The 17577-nt window shown below is 23.1% G+C and overlaps 1 protein-coding gene across 3 annotated transcripts in view; it reads right to left on the bottom strand.

Annotated features, from left to right (window-relative positions):
* Positions 1–17577, bottom strand: part of LOC113549082 — a 219531-nt gene that overhangs the window by 161983 nt on the left and 39971 nt on the right. For all 3 annotated transcript variants that reach the window (XM_026950239.1, XM_026950238.1, XM_026950240.1), the window contains one exon: positions 12668–12770. In XM_026950239.1, the coding sequence (XP_026806040.1) occupies positions 12668–12767 (100 nt within the window). In that variant the 5' untranslated portion in view covers positions 12768–12770. The remainder of the gene's footprint in view (positions 1–12667; positions 12771–17577) is intronic.

The following is a 17577-nucleotide window of genomic DNA, read 5'->3' as shown; positions in this document are numbered from 1 at the left end:
ACTTTTCAATACTTATCGATACTAAAATAAGTTTTATTTTTTATATCTATATGAAACAAAAATACATTTTAAAGTTCTCATTTATAAACTAGTAAGTTTGTGATCTAATTAATAACCTTTATAGTAGTCACTTCGTAGTATAATAGGTACACAATAGTGATATTATCAGTCAATCAAGAGATAATACATTCAATACTAATTATAATAACAATAATGTAAGTTCATAATCATACTCATTACTTCCAATTAATAAAGTATATATAAAAGTATTTATTCATAGTTGTTATTTTTCTTGAAAATTTAATAGTGTATGCCTACAAATAAATAATTAAACGATAAATTAAATCAGCAATTTTCAACACTTTTAATAAAATTGCATTTTTTATATACATTTTTTAATCGTTATTTAAAATATAATGGAATCTCAATAAGTTGAAATTCGAGGAAATATATTTTTTTTCGACTTATCGAGGTTTTCGGTTTATTAATGTTTTCTAGTTTTCTAGATTAAAGACTTAAAAAGAGTTTTTAAAATGTAAGTACATTAGTTATAGCTTTTAATTAATATATAGTTATAGTATGTACATATGATTACAGTGTGTATTATTAAAATTTTAAAATCATTACTAAAAAATTATGATAAAAGATGTGATTAAATAATTAATATTTTTTTTACATTCGACACCACCGTACATGAGTAACCAATCGATCGCACTTAACAATACCGAATGTAATAAAAATAACTCAAATAAAAAATACAATAATAAACATAACAAATATAACAAACGTGAGGTTGGGTTAAATTATTGGAATGCACAAGGAGATGAGACAAATTATTTTAAAGATGTTCGTTTATTATATGTGTCTATAATCGGAACTTAGAATGCTCGAGTTATCTATAGTTTTTCTTTCGAGTGATCGAGGTTTTCGCAAGGGAATGACATTTATTTTGACTTATCAAGGTTTTCGACTTATCGATGTTCCACTGTATTTAATACATAACTGTTTTGCACCATGGTAAATTACATTTGAATGAATCCCCTTATTAATATAATCTATATTACCTGTTCATACTCCTCAGTTCCAAGAAAAGTAATTAAAGTTTAATTTGTATATTACAATAATAAACTCTAAATTGTACAAGTTATATGAATAATAAGGAACTCCAGTTAAAAAAATCTAGACCACAGTATTCGGGTAAATTGAGTTTGTTCAGTATAATTTTTCAAACGTAATGATTTATCATAACGACATAGCATTAAAATTTAAAAATATGCAGTACAATTATCACACTTAACTATTATATCTTATTTTTTTAATATTTTTTTCCTCAGAAACTTCGTATTTATAACGTTTTTTACAGTTCCTATTATGAATGAAAAATAATTCAAATTGGGTGTATTTTGAGAGCTTACTAAATACTTATGATATCAAGTTATCACTGTATTAATGTGTCACGTGGGGTTCAAATACAAGACGAGAAAATTGTACAATGAAAATATAAAATATACAATGTTAAATTAATCACGATTGTGTTTTCTATGAGCATAGAAGTCTACAATTGCAATACACTAACACCTCAACCCAAGGCTGGTATTTAGCAGTTATCACTATTTGGTGATTCCAATACCGCTTATGACGAGGACGTTTTCGTGAATTAATTATTTAACAACTCTATTACAATGTATAGTATCAAACAAATCATGTAGTTACTACTATCACTATTTAACCATACATAGTAGAACTAAACAATTTTATAATATTTTATCATCCCTAGATCTACAAATAAAGCAAGTTGAGAACGCATTATTATTGTATAAAAATAATTTAAATTTTTCATATTATCCAATTCACTATGAGTTTTGATACTTTAATATAAAATATAAAATAGTTTTTGAGTATAAAAGTTTTTAAATATTATGAATAAATCAAGCAATAGTTTTTGATAATATTTATTTTTATTTTTAATTTCAGTTTTATAAATTATTATTTAAAAATTACAATATCAGTTTAAAATAATTTAGCAAATATATTTTTATAAATTATGTTATACATAATTAATAAAATTTCTTTTCAATTACCTATCTGTATATTTTATTTTGTTTTCGACCAAATTCAAACGAAACTATTTTTCTACACCTTTTTTCTTCATTTGACCCAGTTTCCCAATTTTAGGGTTTTGTGCTGTCTCTACTATTCACTGAATTAAGCTGTCACTGTAGATTTTAGGTTTTTTTTTTTTTTGTCAACTCAATTTCTTCCATACGTCCAACTTTTTTATTTTTTATTCGAAATTGTTCATTTTCAGTATGGTTTAATTCACCTATCACTCATAATTTTAGGTATATTTGTTTTTCTTACCACTAGGGTAAAAAAACTACCAGTGATTTTTTATGAACTAATAATTAATGTGTAACTTTTAAAAAAAATAATGAATTTTTTATAATATTTAATAAAACATATTTTTTTAATATATTATTATTATCTTATTTATGGGTTTAAAATTTTAAATCTTAATATAACAAAACAATAATTTATCTTTTATTATTCAACTCAGTGGTGTCTTCAAGCATTTGTTAAATAGTTGAACCGTTGATAAAATTAACCATGACTTTATCATAATATAATGATTAATATTAAATTAATGGTTCATACCTATATACTATAGATACATAATAAACTATATTATAGTTTTAAAATTAATAATTGGTTTATAGATAATAAAATATAGTCAAACTTCGAATGAACAAAATTTTTTGTATAACGAAATGTTTTCAAGAAGTAAACTAAATTAGATCTTTTTTTATTCTATTTAATCGAGTTTCTTTATAATATAATTTTGTTTTTTTAGTTCCCACGAGATTTTTTAATATAGAAGTTTCACTATTTAATATTTTTATATTTCAGTTAATATTTTCTTAACAGAGGTAGGATAAATTATGCAAGTACTTGTATATTAATATTATTTGAATAACTTCATTCGGTAGATTTAAAATATTAATTTAAGAATAATGTAATTTAAAACTAGATTGAAATCTGAAAAAGTGAAACATCTTGCTTACTAGAATATTTGAATGTACTTTTTTAAACATACCTATGAGTAAAAATATTTTATAAATGAGAATATTTAAAATGTAAATATGAACTGACACAAATGTAGTTACGGAAACTGAAGGGAATAAAAATTTGACAATTGATAAAATATACAAATATAAAAAGCCGTGTAGTAGACAGAAAACCCAAGTATTGATCACTCGACCAGCTTCGCTAATATTAACATAGGAAAGTGGTTACTTTGTTAGTGTTATGTTCTGATACTAAGTTTTAAAATACATAAATAAATTATCAGTTTTCAAAACGTTGCAGTACGTTGGTAATTTTTCTTTACGCTTTGATAAACTATTAAGAGTATTAAAAATATATACCTTTAAAAAGTAGCATGAAATCTAGATGTTCAATTTTAAAGGTAATACCTGAAACTTTTTGAGTACAGCTACTAGCCAAGAAAATGCTTGCAGATGAGATAATACAATTAAAAAATAAAATAATATATAAACAAGATAGTTACGCTAATAAATTATTTGCTCGCCTCACAAAATTTAAAATGTATAAAGTTGTGTTATAAATATTTTATAATTTGTTGTTGTTGATAATATCATATTGATTAAAAATCTTATATTTAAAAATAGCTTAGTGAATAGAATGTTCAATGCATTTGGAATGCAAATACTCTTTTAGTTTCAGCAGGATACGGTAAAATAAGAATTTTTATTATAGTGATCATCGTCGGTTAGATACTTGAGAAAAAAAAAATTTAATGTCTTCTATATGTCTGGCATACTATAATATCTTGTTTGCATATTATATATGTTATTAATATATTATTATAGTGTTGGATATTTTATAATTTAACTGTCCATCCGCGGAATTTATAATCAAAATACTATCGGTACTTGTCAAATTTATATAGTGAGCTTACCTGCTGCTAATATACCTCAATAATTGTGACAATAAGTCACCGCAATATATAAAGTATAATCTTTCAAAGGCGACGTATAAGTCATTAAAACGTATACGAATACAAAAAAAAAAAAAAAAAAACGATAAAATAATGTCAGACGACAACACTTTTTTACCGCGATTAGATAATATTATTATATCAGTTTAAATTGGACAGAAATACACAATTGTTCAGTAAAGTTATTCTGGTTTAGAATAAAAAATAGCAATAATTTATTTTTTATTATAGTGGTGGCCTACCGATGGCTAAAAATTGGCCACGGGCGGTTGAACGAAGGTATGTTTTGATAATGTAATATTTCTGAATCACGTTTATTTATTTTTTTCAGAATATTTCTGACACCTTAATACAATATAGTAAAATTATGAATGTTGTGGAGAGGTAAATAGAAAATGTAAAAAAAAATCTTATTTATATTTTTCACAATGTAAGAAGCTTAGAATAATAATATTGCGTATATCGCGCAAATATGATGGTCAAACAACAATGTTGTTTGTGTATAGCATGCATTTACACGAGGTTTGGCACTGACGTGATTGATGTCTGCACTTTTTCAAGAAAAAAAAAATTATATCTTCATGAAAATATAATAAGCAGAAATAAATCACAATAACATTTCAATTCTTAAAAAAAACTGCCGAGTGTACCTCATAATGACGACGATGAACTCAATGGAATAGGTCACTGTAATGGATGTGTTAAATTTGAGTTCAAAAATAAATCATTGCATGCACAATATTATGATGGATAACGGTTTTGACTGAAGACGGTCTGTGACTATATTTCTAAATATGTTTTATTATGTATTATAGTTAACTTGCGATTAATTATTTATTTTTCTGTTAATATAGTAAGACTGATTGAACCAATTTTCGGCAAAAACAATTATATTATTTATCATAATAATATAATTTTAGATAATATTACTTGCTATTGTAAATTTCTAAGTAAATAGAATATAATGATGTGATAATAAAGGTTAATGGTATTAATAAATTTAAATTAATCTAAACATTTCGATATACATATTTCTATGAATAACTGCACACGAACGCAACAGCGAAACAGATTATTGAGAACTCTTAAGACATTAGGCGCCTCAAACGCTTAACGCCATTCAATTTAGTTTAAGTGACTTAGACTAAGGAAAGGGCTTCGATATAGGTATAGACTCTAACACATTATTGTATACGTATATAATATATATGTATATATGAATGTATATGTGTGTGTGTAACGATTATATTTTATTATGTATTTATAAACACTAAAGACATTTGGTTATTTAAATGAAAATTTCTTGAGACAGTTATAAAATATAAATAAACAAGTTCGATTTATATTATGACTCAATGTGTTCAATTTTAAAGCATTTGTACTCGTGAAAAAATATTTTATCGTACATAAATCTAAAATATTAAATAAAAAACCATACATGAAAAATATGTAAATTATATAGAAAAAAACATATATCCTTGTAAAACCAATATATTAATCGCTCCGTTTTGAATTCTACAAATATTTAAATATATTTTTTTTTGTCGTAATACAAGTTATAAAGCTATATATTTAATAATAAAAGCTTTGATAAATATACATGACTAAATCTTAATTGTTGAGGTGCTGTAATTGTTAATATTCTAGTAACAAAATACTATTATAAAGTCGTGTTAAACATCATAAAAAAATTATATATTATTTACTAATAACTACAAAACGTTGTTTTCGTATACATGATATTTTATTCATCGCTGTGTTGTGTTTTTCTTTAAACTCCGATTCTTTATTTTTTGCTATCGTTATAGTTAACTTGATTATAGAAGATAAACATTATTTAAATATGGCTATTTATTTAAGTATATTTCCTTCTAATAACATTTAAAAAGCTCGAAATAATGAGAGCACTAATGATTCCTATAAGCGATCTTAAAAAGTCCGTTTAATCAAAAATATACATATATTATGTAAATTAAACGGTTGATTAATTATATGAAATCTATGATTAAATAGTTTTAAAATCTTGTTGAAATTATTTTGATGTTTTTAAGTGGCCCTAAAAACAGTAAAAACACATTTGGAATTAAACAATGACGCACTTTATTTTACAATTAATTGAACTGCTAATTTAAATTTCGATTGCTTATTCGGAAAAAATATACAAATGGTTGAATTTCAATTTTAAAAATAAACCGTAGAAAGCGCACTGCAGCAGTATAGTAGATGTCGAGTGCACTCTTGTCAATCGTCATTCAGTGTTTCATTGGAATGGCTCTGTTAAATTTGCATTCGATAATAAATCATTATACTCATAAGTGCCAACACAAATTACAATTCTATTTATTAAGAATACGATATTTTGAATATTTCGTGTTCATACTGCAATAAGAAATTAAGTTTTCTTTTAATAGTGCGTAGTTAAGTTGAACTAATTTTTGAAAAAAAAATCACGCAACTCTATGCTATTATTAATTATTATAATATTGCCCTTATCGTATATTATTTGTATTACATATTATATCAATACTGATGAACCATAGAACGATGTGAATAAATATGTGCTATAAAATTTATCTTATAACTAAATAAAATATTTTTGTACATTTTATTGTGTATTATTAAAAAATATATACCATATGAATTGTATGACAAAAAGTTTTAAGTCTTTATGCATAATATTTTTAAATATTACAATAATAGAATAACAAATTTCGTCTCAAGACATTACGTCAAAACTCGAGTTCAAACGTCTATAAAAAAATTATATCAATGTAAATTTACTATTTTTAAATTTCTATACAATAAACTTATAAGATAACTAATATATTGAATTGTTAAACTTGTTTGCTAAAAAATAATACTCTTATCAATATAAAAATAAAATAAACCTAAACAATTTAATATGTCTATAAAAAGCTCAAAAAATTCAAAATAGTTTTAAAAGTATATCGTTTCTAGTAAATACTTGTTGGAATAATAGCTATCAATTTTAAATATGTATTTTTTTCTTTCTTTGTTTTAACAAAATATATTTTGTAGAAATTGTTCTTTTTTGTAAATATTTCTTTTTTATCGCTGTTTCTTTTAAATTTTTCTCAAGTCTTAGGAAAAGTACTTAAGAAGAGTATTTTATACTTGTACTCATAGTTCCAACAAGATCAAATTTTCTTATTAAAACTATCATTATTATGGAAGTCAAAATCATTTTTTCTGTTAAAAAAATGTTGAAAGACGTATAAAAAACTACACAAATCATCACTTACTCTGCTTAGCGTCTAAAAGAAATAACATATTTTTAGTATATAACTTTATTTTAAAACGTATACTATTATGTATTATTATATTTATAGTTTTTAAATCAATTGATAAAATTATTTCTAAAACTGTTCATGGAAGTGTATAGTGCATTTGATTCATGGGTTAATAAATAAATCTTTAATAGTTTAAACACTATTAATTTTCTAAGAAGTTATGGTGCTTAATTAAATATAAGGTAATATATACTGTGGTAAAATGGGAGCCTAGTGTAAATATTAATTATAATTAGTAGTTGTAAGTGCTGAAACGTTGTGGTGGGGGGGGGGTGGAAGAAGTCACTATTCTACCTAAATAGATCATGTAATATATATTTTTTATATGATTAAGTACTCCTATCGTTTCTACAACTTCCATACCACATTATAGTTTGTACTAGCCATTATATTTAGCGATGATGATGATCGAACTAGTACTGTTTACTTTATTTACATTTATAATTTATGGATAATAGACATTTTATTATGATGATAAGTACTCCAACAAGTAATGGAGTTTTAATGTTTAATTATGAGTTATATTAAGTGTGATAAACTATCATTATCACTGATAATAATTTAGTTTAAATTATATGATTATCATATTATGTTAAGTAGTAGGTACTTACTCGTACAATTAATAAATAATTAACCAATAACCATGTTTATTATTTAAATGGTTTATATACAAGTATATCAATTGAACGATTAACTTAATATGGTATATAAATTATCATGTTTTTATTAAAAATACCAATGTATTCTAATTTCAAAATATTCTCAATGTAATTTCAACATTCAAATATTAATTAAAAAGTGATAAAAAAAAATATCAAATATAACTTGGAAAACAGAATGAGACAAGAAATTTAAATGTGTATTCATATATTATTATCTATTTTAGAGTTGTGAAAACACATGGAAATAAATTAACAATACTTTATTGTAAAAGCGGGTGGTTGAAATCGAAATTTATAGCAAAACTTCTAACTTTTTAAAGTCTGTTTTTTAGTACCTGAAAAATTATTATTTTGTTATTTATGTCGTAAAAATCAAATATTCGACCACCCGTGAATATTTTTTTAATAACGTTTATACCAAGTTCGTAAATTTTACTAAAGTTTTGGCTTCTTAAATACAAAAAATATGTATCTGGAATAATAGATTTTAAAAAAGGACATATTTTTCAATTAAAATGTGTCATTATGTTTCAAGTGCTGTAAAAAATGGGCCTACACTGATTTCTTTTTTTCTTTTATTCTCTTTTTTTAAAAGTGATTCTATAATTGCTCGTCAAAATAGCCCCTTCAAAAATTTTATATTTTTGAAGAGGTTATTATTTTTAAGTGTTTAAGAAATATTGTGAAAACTAATAAAAACAGAACATTTAACATCGATCACTGTAACTATCGGAGTAAGCATTATCATTTTTATACAATATTTCTCAACTGAAAACTTCAAAAAAATTAATTCAATTATTTGCTTAAAATATTTTATTAATGTTCGATGGTTTGATTTTTAGATTATTAAATTAAATGTATTGTTTGGTTATTAGACCATAGTTTATTAGTAAAAGGTTAATACTTGAATACCAAAATTGAAATGATTTAAGAATTTTTGATATTGAAAGCATAATCGGTTAACATTTTAAATATAATAAAGTCTTTTTTAGATTTGAGTGAAATCCGTGTTAAATCAATCATGTATTATATTTACAATGATAGTGATTCTGTTAGGAAAGCTAAGAAATAAAACTATATTGATTTTAAGATGGTATTATTTTTTTTTTCAAAATCGTATTTACAATCATTTTCTGTTAGTCACTTTTGAAGTAAGAAGAAATATATAAAAAAAATGTTTATATATATTTGGATATGAAATAAACGGTACTTGAAATAGAAACATTATTGTTTGATTTTATCAACTATTTCTATAAGCACAATAGAAAAATACAAATTATTGATTTTAAATTTAATATCACATCCAACAATACTATTTAGTGACTTAGTATACACCGTATATATGTAAACTATTCAAGGCGAATGCCTAACAAAGGTTTCTGTATACTGTTTTTGTTATTATTGTTATTGATTTTCTGTATTGATTTATAACTTATAAACACAAATTTTAATCTTGTTCTACAGTATTAATACCAAGATGATAAGTATAATTCATTAATAATTTAATAATTCAAAACTTATGAAATATAATTGGATATTTAAAGTAAGTATACCTAACCAAAATTGTTATTTTGGTATGATACAATTTTTTGTTTATTTATTGAAATCGAATTGATAGAAGTTGAATATTGATTGATTCATGGAAAATCATCGGGATTCAGTAATCGTTCATAATACCTCTGCACATCATCTTCTTTAGTTAGTCATCCCGCGGTGCAGCGTAGACCCGTTAATCGTTATAATATCGTCGTTGTGTATTGTTATTTTTATGAATATAATGGCATGATATCGGAATTGTATCGATGTCAGAGACTTATGATTTATTAGTATTAAATCTATACATCAATATGCGTATCTTCGTTAATTCTATACATTTAATAATAATAATAATAATAATATTTAAAAAAAAATCAAATTGTTTAAAATTATATTTTACGTACATTTAAAATTCAAAATTTTTCTTAAGATTTTAATATTAAATACATATTCGTGTAAGTACTGCAAGTTAAAACTTATTTAATTTTTAATAATTAAAATACCTATAGGATATGAGCGTATTTTTTCTCAATGTAAATGTGATTAAAAGTATTTCAAACATATTAGTTTAATGCTAGAAACGTTGTTAGATTAGTTCATATTATGATAACAGGTATTTCTTGATTTTTTTTATTTTATAAAATATATTTTTTTTTTGTTCTAATTTCAATCTGTAAGAAAAAGATTAAAATTAGAAACTATCAATTGTTGACATAATAGTAAAGTTATTTTAGGATAAAGTTAAAAAAAAAATAACAATGTCATTTATACAATATTTTATTTATTTTTACTATCTATTTTTACGATGACATATTTTAAGGTATTATCCGAAATTAAGTAAATCATTTTAAAAAAAAGTATGAGTTTGACTATCGCTAGTCTCGTAAATAATTTTATCATTTACAAATATAATATTATAATTAAATGCCATGTCATCAATAACGAAAATAATTATATCAATAATTAAAAACAAAAAACAATTATATACGACATAATTTATACATTACCTATGTGTATTGTGTATATAATATTAATTTTACACTGGAAATTAATGTCTATTAATAATTTAGTACTCAATAATATCTATTCCAAACCTTTAAAATGAGGTATTGTGTTTTTTTCTATTATACGACAGCACTGGTTACAAAATAATTAACTTCAAGTATTGCAGTTAAAACTTTAAAACAAATTTCCTATTTCATTATAGGCTTTATCAGTTTTAGTTTAAAGTGAGCAACGTGCCAAAAAAAAAAAAAACTTTTCTGATTAATTAACTATATTTATATCTCCATGTTGTTACCTTATTAGACCAAAGCAATATATTGGTTGAAAATATTTGTATTTATGAAACAATCGTTGTTATATTATATGTCTATAATAATATATTTAGTTGACGAATATTTTTAATTATTATACATTATATCGATAATTAATTGTGTTCACTAAAATAAAGTATTAATTAGTCTTATATGTCTTATGTAGTCTATTAGTCTAGACCTTGTGAGCTATAAAAGTGTAATTATTTTAATTTACAGAATAAATATAAAATTATAAAATTCTGATTGATTAGTATTATTTACTTATTTACTATCATATTAAAATTCTAAAAATATCTATAAAAAATTATTAACAGGGACTACAATTTTTAAAAATATGTATAATACAAAACTCCACAACAGTTATTCTAATGTATGTTTAAAAATATTAAAAATACTTAGACATAATAGAGACCCACTCAACATCCAATGTACAACAGAGCGGTACCAACTTACTTATCTTTTATTTTTAATATATAAAGTTTTAGTACTAATTTTAGCACAATAAAAATTAAATTAAATTATATTATTTATATTAAACTCGTAAAAAAAATATAAATTTTGAAGGTATTATAAAAATCATTACTTTTGTTATTATTACTGGTGCACTTACATTTTAATAATTGTATGTAAGGAACGGCTTAATGTATATTTAAAACAAAAACAATGTTGGTAAATATGTATATAATTATTTAATACCTTCTCAAATAGTTATTCTGACTTATTCTGCGAATATTTCATTATATTATATATATATTGTACTCGTATCAACTAGACTAAATAAGAAATATTGTATAATATTTTGAAAAATGTTCTTATCAAATAAATATTTAATAATTTATTAGTCTAAATAATTCATATTAAAACTATGTGATAGAATTTAAAATTTTAGAATCTAATTAATTTCCCTCCTTATTAAAAATATTAAAATATTATCGATCTTGTTTTTGTATTGAGTTTATTATTCGCTGCCCAACAACTTTATAATCAATTAAATACAACCGTTCATTAAACTTATTGTTTATAATTATTAACAACGTGCAATGATTTTAATTCGCAACATAGCTTTGAATGTCAAATAGAATAAAGCAGGATTCGTTATTTTAGGATAGAACAACTATAAACTGATAATTTCTTGTTCTTCAGCTAGAAGAAAATTCAAAATAGAACTAACAATAAGTTATGAAAACGTTTAGAATAACGAGAAATGCACAATATAGAACAACACTTTGTTATTGTTAAACATACATTTAAATGTTTTTATTATTCATAAACTTATAGTTGATATTATAATATCGTATTATACTAGGTTCAAATTGGAATAGTTAAATAAATAATGTAGAATCAGTGAAATTTGTTGTTATACAATATTATAATTATTTAAGACTAAAGCTTATAAATTGTAAGTAAACAAATAATTCTAAATTAAATATTATCATATCAATACGTATTTTATACTAATTATAATTGTTTTATTTATTTTTTGTTCGTGGTCAAATATTTTAATCACAGAAAATCCAGTTTCCACTTTATTTTTGGAAAATATGTGGCTGTACAAAATAAAGTATAAGTTATTATAAATAAATATTTAATACTAAATTATTGAGTAAGATAAAAAATATAATCGTATAGTTTTTAATATCAAATCATTTTTACCTGATATTTTCAAATTAACTTATAAAAAAAAAAAAAATAAATTATATTCGACATAAAGAAGTATATTACTTGATTCTGATAAAAAAAAAAATGTATTTGTTTAATTTTTTTTTTCAAACTAGAATTATACCGATTAAGTAATAAATATAAATTGCATTAGATTATTACCGTTTCGAATAGATGATGTTTGAACTATGATGAAATAGCTAGATAGCAACATTCCTGCTGCCATATGAAGCCGATTGTGTACACCGAATATTGTTCCCATATTCTAAAAAAAAAAAAAACAAAAAAAAAAATGTATTACTGTTTAATATTGATTCGATAAACAATTAATAATCTGTTTAAAATTCACTTTTATAATAACTCATTCAGTCACAGGTCATTAGTTAACTCGACTAATAGGTAGACACTATGATTAAAGTTTCATAAAGTTTTACCAGACCTTACAATTCTACCATATAATTGTATCTGCTATAATTAACTGTGTAAAAAAAAAAAACGTTTAAATTAGATTAAATAATATATATCCAGTAACAGTCAAGAATGGTATTAAATTTATTATGTTTACTAAAACCCAAAAGCCATTAAAAAAAAAAAAAAAAACCATACCTATTTCTATCTAAAAAGGTTCATTTTAAGATAATATATTGAGATGGTTTTAATTTATATAAAGAAAGGTTAGTCATTTATTAAATTACCACTCTGCTAATTATAATGTTTTTGCTTGTCGTATTTATTTAGCTATATCATAATATGTGATAAATATTAGACAGATGTAAAAAAAAAAAAAAATGTTATACTTATCTTCAGTCAAAAAAAAATACTATAATAATTTTATAATTAATTTTATATTCTTTCAAATACATCGGTTCCCGTCAAATTTTACGTGATAAACATTTGGTTAATATAATATGTTTCATTGTTAAATTCACGCAATGTACAGTTTATGGATTCATATTATTACACATTAAGGAGTACATGTGGGTTAAGCAGGTGTCGCCAATCACACACGTTTTAATGAAACATCTAAAATTAATAAATTTCACTCGCAGGTTATTTAATATTTAACTCAACCACATGAAACTTAGTGACATTGTACTAAATATGGGTAAATTGTTAGAAGATGTATTTAGTAACTATGTTTTTTAACATTTGTGTTAAAATGAACATATTTGTTATCATCCGACAAAACAATATTATTACCTTGATTCTTCCTTTTTTTTTTTATTTTTAAATGTAAAGCTTTTGGGAATAAATGTATAAATATCAGCTCTTCAATACCAATGTGACCTAAATATATTATTATTAGTATAGGACGTAGAGTAAGAATTCAGGGTAGTTATGTGTTTTCTTTTTCCTCCCTCTCAATCCTACAACAGAAAAGGGACAAAAAAACGGTCCTTTGTCAATAGTAGTTTTATATTTTGAACCTTATGTACATCCATATATACAACTATTATAATAATATTAAAAATACAAATAATACCACATAGTTTATTTTTACAAAATAATATTTTTAATTAATTTAGATTGTTTTTAAAATATAATTTTTAGATACACGATTTGAATTCTTAGTGAGCGTTACATTTGTATGTTTATCGTTCAAAGACTTCAAATTTAATATTTAAAAAAATTACAAATATAATATAAGCAACATCGCATCACTATGGCAAAAAAATAAAATACACCATTTTCGACGGTAAATACTAAATATATAATTATTATTATAGGATATATAGTTATACAACAACACTAAAACATTTTAAAACATTTAAATAATAATCAATTTGAAATTTAAGTTATTTAACTATAAATTATAACGCTATATAAATAATTTATTATCGTACCACATATATTTTGTATAGTTAAAAAACAACCACACGTGCATTATCCATTATATTAATTTTGAATTATACATTAACTTAAAATGGTGTATGCATATTTTGCAATTTTCAAATTGTATTTTATATTAAGAGTGAAGGTACCACAAACGTCTAAACAGGTTATCTTTTAATATATATATATATTATATTATATATTATTCGTCCGTGGACACGTTCTTTGGCAATGAATAAGCTACGAAACAGGTCATGATTGAAAATCGAGTCTAGTTGGTACTTTGAAAGGATTTTATATTTTTCTCAGCATTTTCCCCGAGCGTAGAAAGGAATAACTACTGACGCAACCGTCAAAAAAGTGTTAAAGAAATCTCAGCATGCGTCACTCCGTTTCAACTGGGCTCTGCTCAATCGTTTTTCGAATTCGATGATTTATCATTGCTTTCAAATTATTATCATTATACAATTTATACAACATTATCTTGTCAGCCGAAACGAAACGAATGACCTATACACTGAATTTATGTATTCTGTAGTTTGACTTTTCAATATTAATTCTGCACATATGTTTTTGTTGCAATTAATTGAAATTAGAATTTCATATAAATAGATTAAATAGTTTAGAGAGTGAAACGTAGTTGTATAAATCATAAAAATATACAATACAGTGCATTTAAAATGTTATCAATTTTGTAAAATTTAAGAAAACTATTTTTTTAAATAAAATTAATTTAAAAATATTTGTGAACTCGAATGTAATTTAGAAGAAATTTGATGATTTCAGAATATAATTTATAAAATCATAGCATCATATGAATCAAGCTGTTTCAAACACAAAACGTACCAATATTTTAGAAAATAAAATCTAAAAAAATATATTTTAAATTTATTAAAATTCATGCAAAAAATGTATAGTTGCTATTTTTACGATTTTTAAATGTATTATTTTACATGGATTGTAATAATATTAATGGTTATTATTTATGTGCATGACTTCATTATATTTTTCATGATTTTCAATATTTTTTATTAAACAAGGTTTTTCATTATAATATTTAAAATGTATTGTATTAAATTTCTTAATTAATTTACTAGTTACATTCAATATTTTTATTTGATTAAAAATCGTTAAATTTTTATTATTCAATACCATAAGTCCATAAGGTTTAACTTAGTAAATTAACAACTATGCATTTAATACAAATATCTTGAAATCGAGTAAAAGGATCGAAAAACCATATACTATGTAAATAATTCACCCAATATTTTAACAAATAATTAGCTGCAAAATTAACTATTTTAAAATTATTGATTATCTTGAGGTTTTACTTAGAAAATTTGGCATTTATTATGGACACTGCTCATAGTAAATATTACTCTAAGAAAAAAATACTTAGTCACTAAATTAGTTAAATATTAAAAACGAAAAAAGAATACCTGAAAATACAATGTAAAAAATGTGATAGTGTTATTTGTTACTAATTTAGTAAGAAATTATAACCAAATATTGTAAATCGCCAAATAATAAAAATAATTACGATGTGCATTAACGCTTTACTAACAAAAAAAAAGTCAAATAATTGAATAATATTATTTTTTGAATCAAAGTAATATTTTAATTAAATTTATTACCAATTCAGTTTTCATTCTTACTTACACTCATACCCACGAATAATCTTTGTGTATTGTTAAAGGACAAACGAGTCTAAACGAACCTATTGCTGTGTGAGTAAAATTGGGATGGAAAAGGCTGTTGGCTTTTAATGCATGTAAAAACCCCTCGGGTCATGTTTACACTAAAAACATACAAAAGATAACACGCGGGAAACGCGTTACCGTGATTTATTTCTTTTGTGGTAACAACAATAGACTAGTGCTGCACAATTTTTAGTATAAAAGAAGAGCACAGTTCCATGGACCACATACAATTAGAAGTTACATCTGACGCCAATCTTGTCTCACTAGCCAATCATCAGTTCACTAAAATGGTAAGATTATAATATCAAATTTGCACAGTCGTTTCGATATAATAATACCTAGTAAATAACCAACTGCATTGGAATAAATGAAATAAATCAATTTCAATAACTATAATTTTATAATAATAAAACAAATATAATTAAATGTTTTTAGTATAGTTTTCTGATGGTCGATGACCGAAATTGATGCTGATGTTCTTAGAAAAAAAAAAATGAATGAAAATGAATTTAATTTTAAATTATAATACTATGTACTTAGACAAATAGTCTAATTCAATTTGAATTTCAGCAAATTATACAATTAAACAATAACAAAAACAGTTATAAGTAAATCCTCTTTACAATTTATTTATCCATCAAATCACTGTTGAACATAAAAACAATCTCCCCGATACTTGAAAAAATAATAACAGTTCAAATATTATAATTTTTTTTTTTTAATTTAATTTATATTAGTTGGGGTTACCAGAACTTTGTCCTGGCCGTCACTCATTTTTATATGGTCAGGATTTTTTTTTAAATCTATATTATAAAAGAAAAGGTTTGTTTATTCTTTGCTATTTTTATAGCGGATATCAATTAATATTACAACGTGTAATAAATAGTGAAAAATAACTTTTCGGTCATTTATCCTTATTTAATCATTATTTTATTTGTTACTTTTAAAGCACTTAATCAATAATAGGTCAGGCGAAACGCAATGAGAGTAGAATATGTTCAAGACCTGAAAGATATTAAGTGAACACAAGGAAAAATGTTTAAAATAATTAACACTGAGAATTTTTTGTCTAGAACACAACTTTTCTTTATAAAATTATACGAAAAAATATGATATAAAAAGTCAGGTTTACATGTGCAAACATTCATTATTTATATATTTTATCCATGATAAAGACTTTCATCGATAAGAATAGTCAACTCAAACTAACAATTATGTTTTCCTCATTTCATCATCGCTAGCAAAACGATTTTAAATAATATTTAATTTTGTTTTAAGAAGATAATAATTTACTTTAAGTAGTATTGTTTGCTTACGTATTTTAGTTTCTTAACATGGATAGTTCTAATGAATACGTTTTAGTTAGTGAAATGTTTGGATAGTCATTCTATATTATATATTACAAGTCTACTAGGAGATTATATTTTCGTAAAATTATTTTTGGAAATTGATGCTATAAAAAAACCGCATATAACAATAAAAAAGCGATAAAAGAATTTAAAAACATACTTTTTGTTTAAATCTAGACCATTTTTTAGT

The sequence above is a fragment of the Rhopalosiphum maidis genome, chromosome 1 (genome assembly GCF_003676215.2).
Source record: "Rhopalosiphum maidis isolate BTI-1 chromosome 1, ASM367621v3, whole genome shotgun sequence".
Classification (NCBI taxonomy): Eukaryota; Metazoa; Arthropoda; class Insecta; order Hemiptera; family Aphididae; genus Rhopalosiphum; species Rhopalosiphum maidis.
This window is presented reverse-complemented; position numbering and strand designations above follow the sequence as displayed.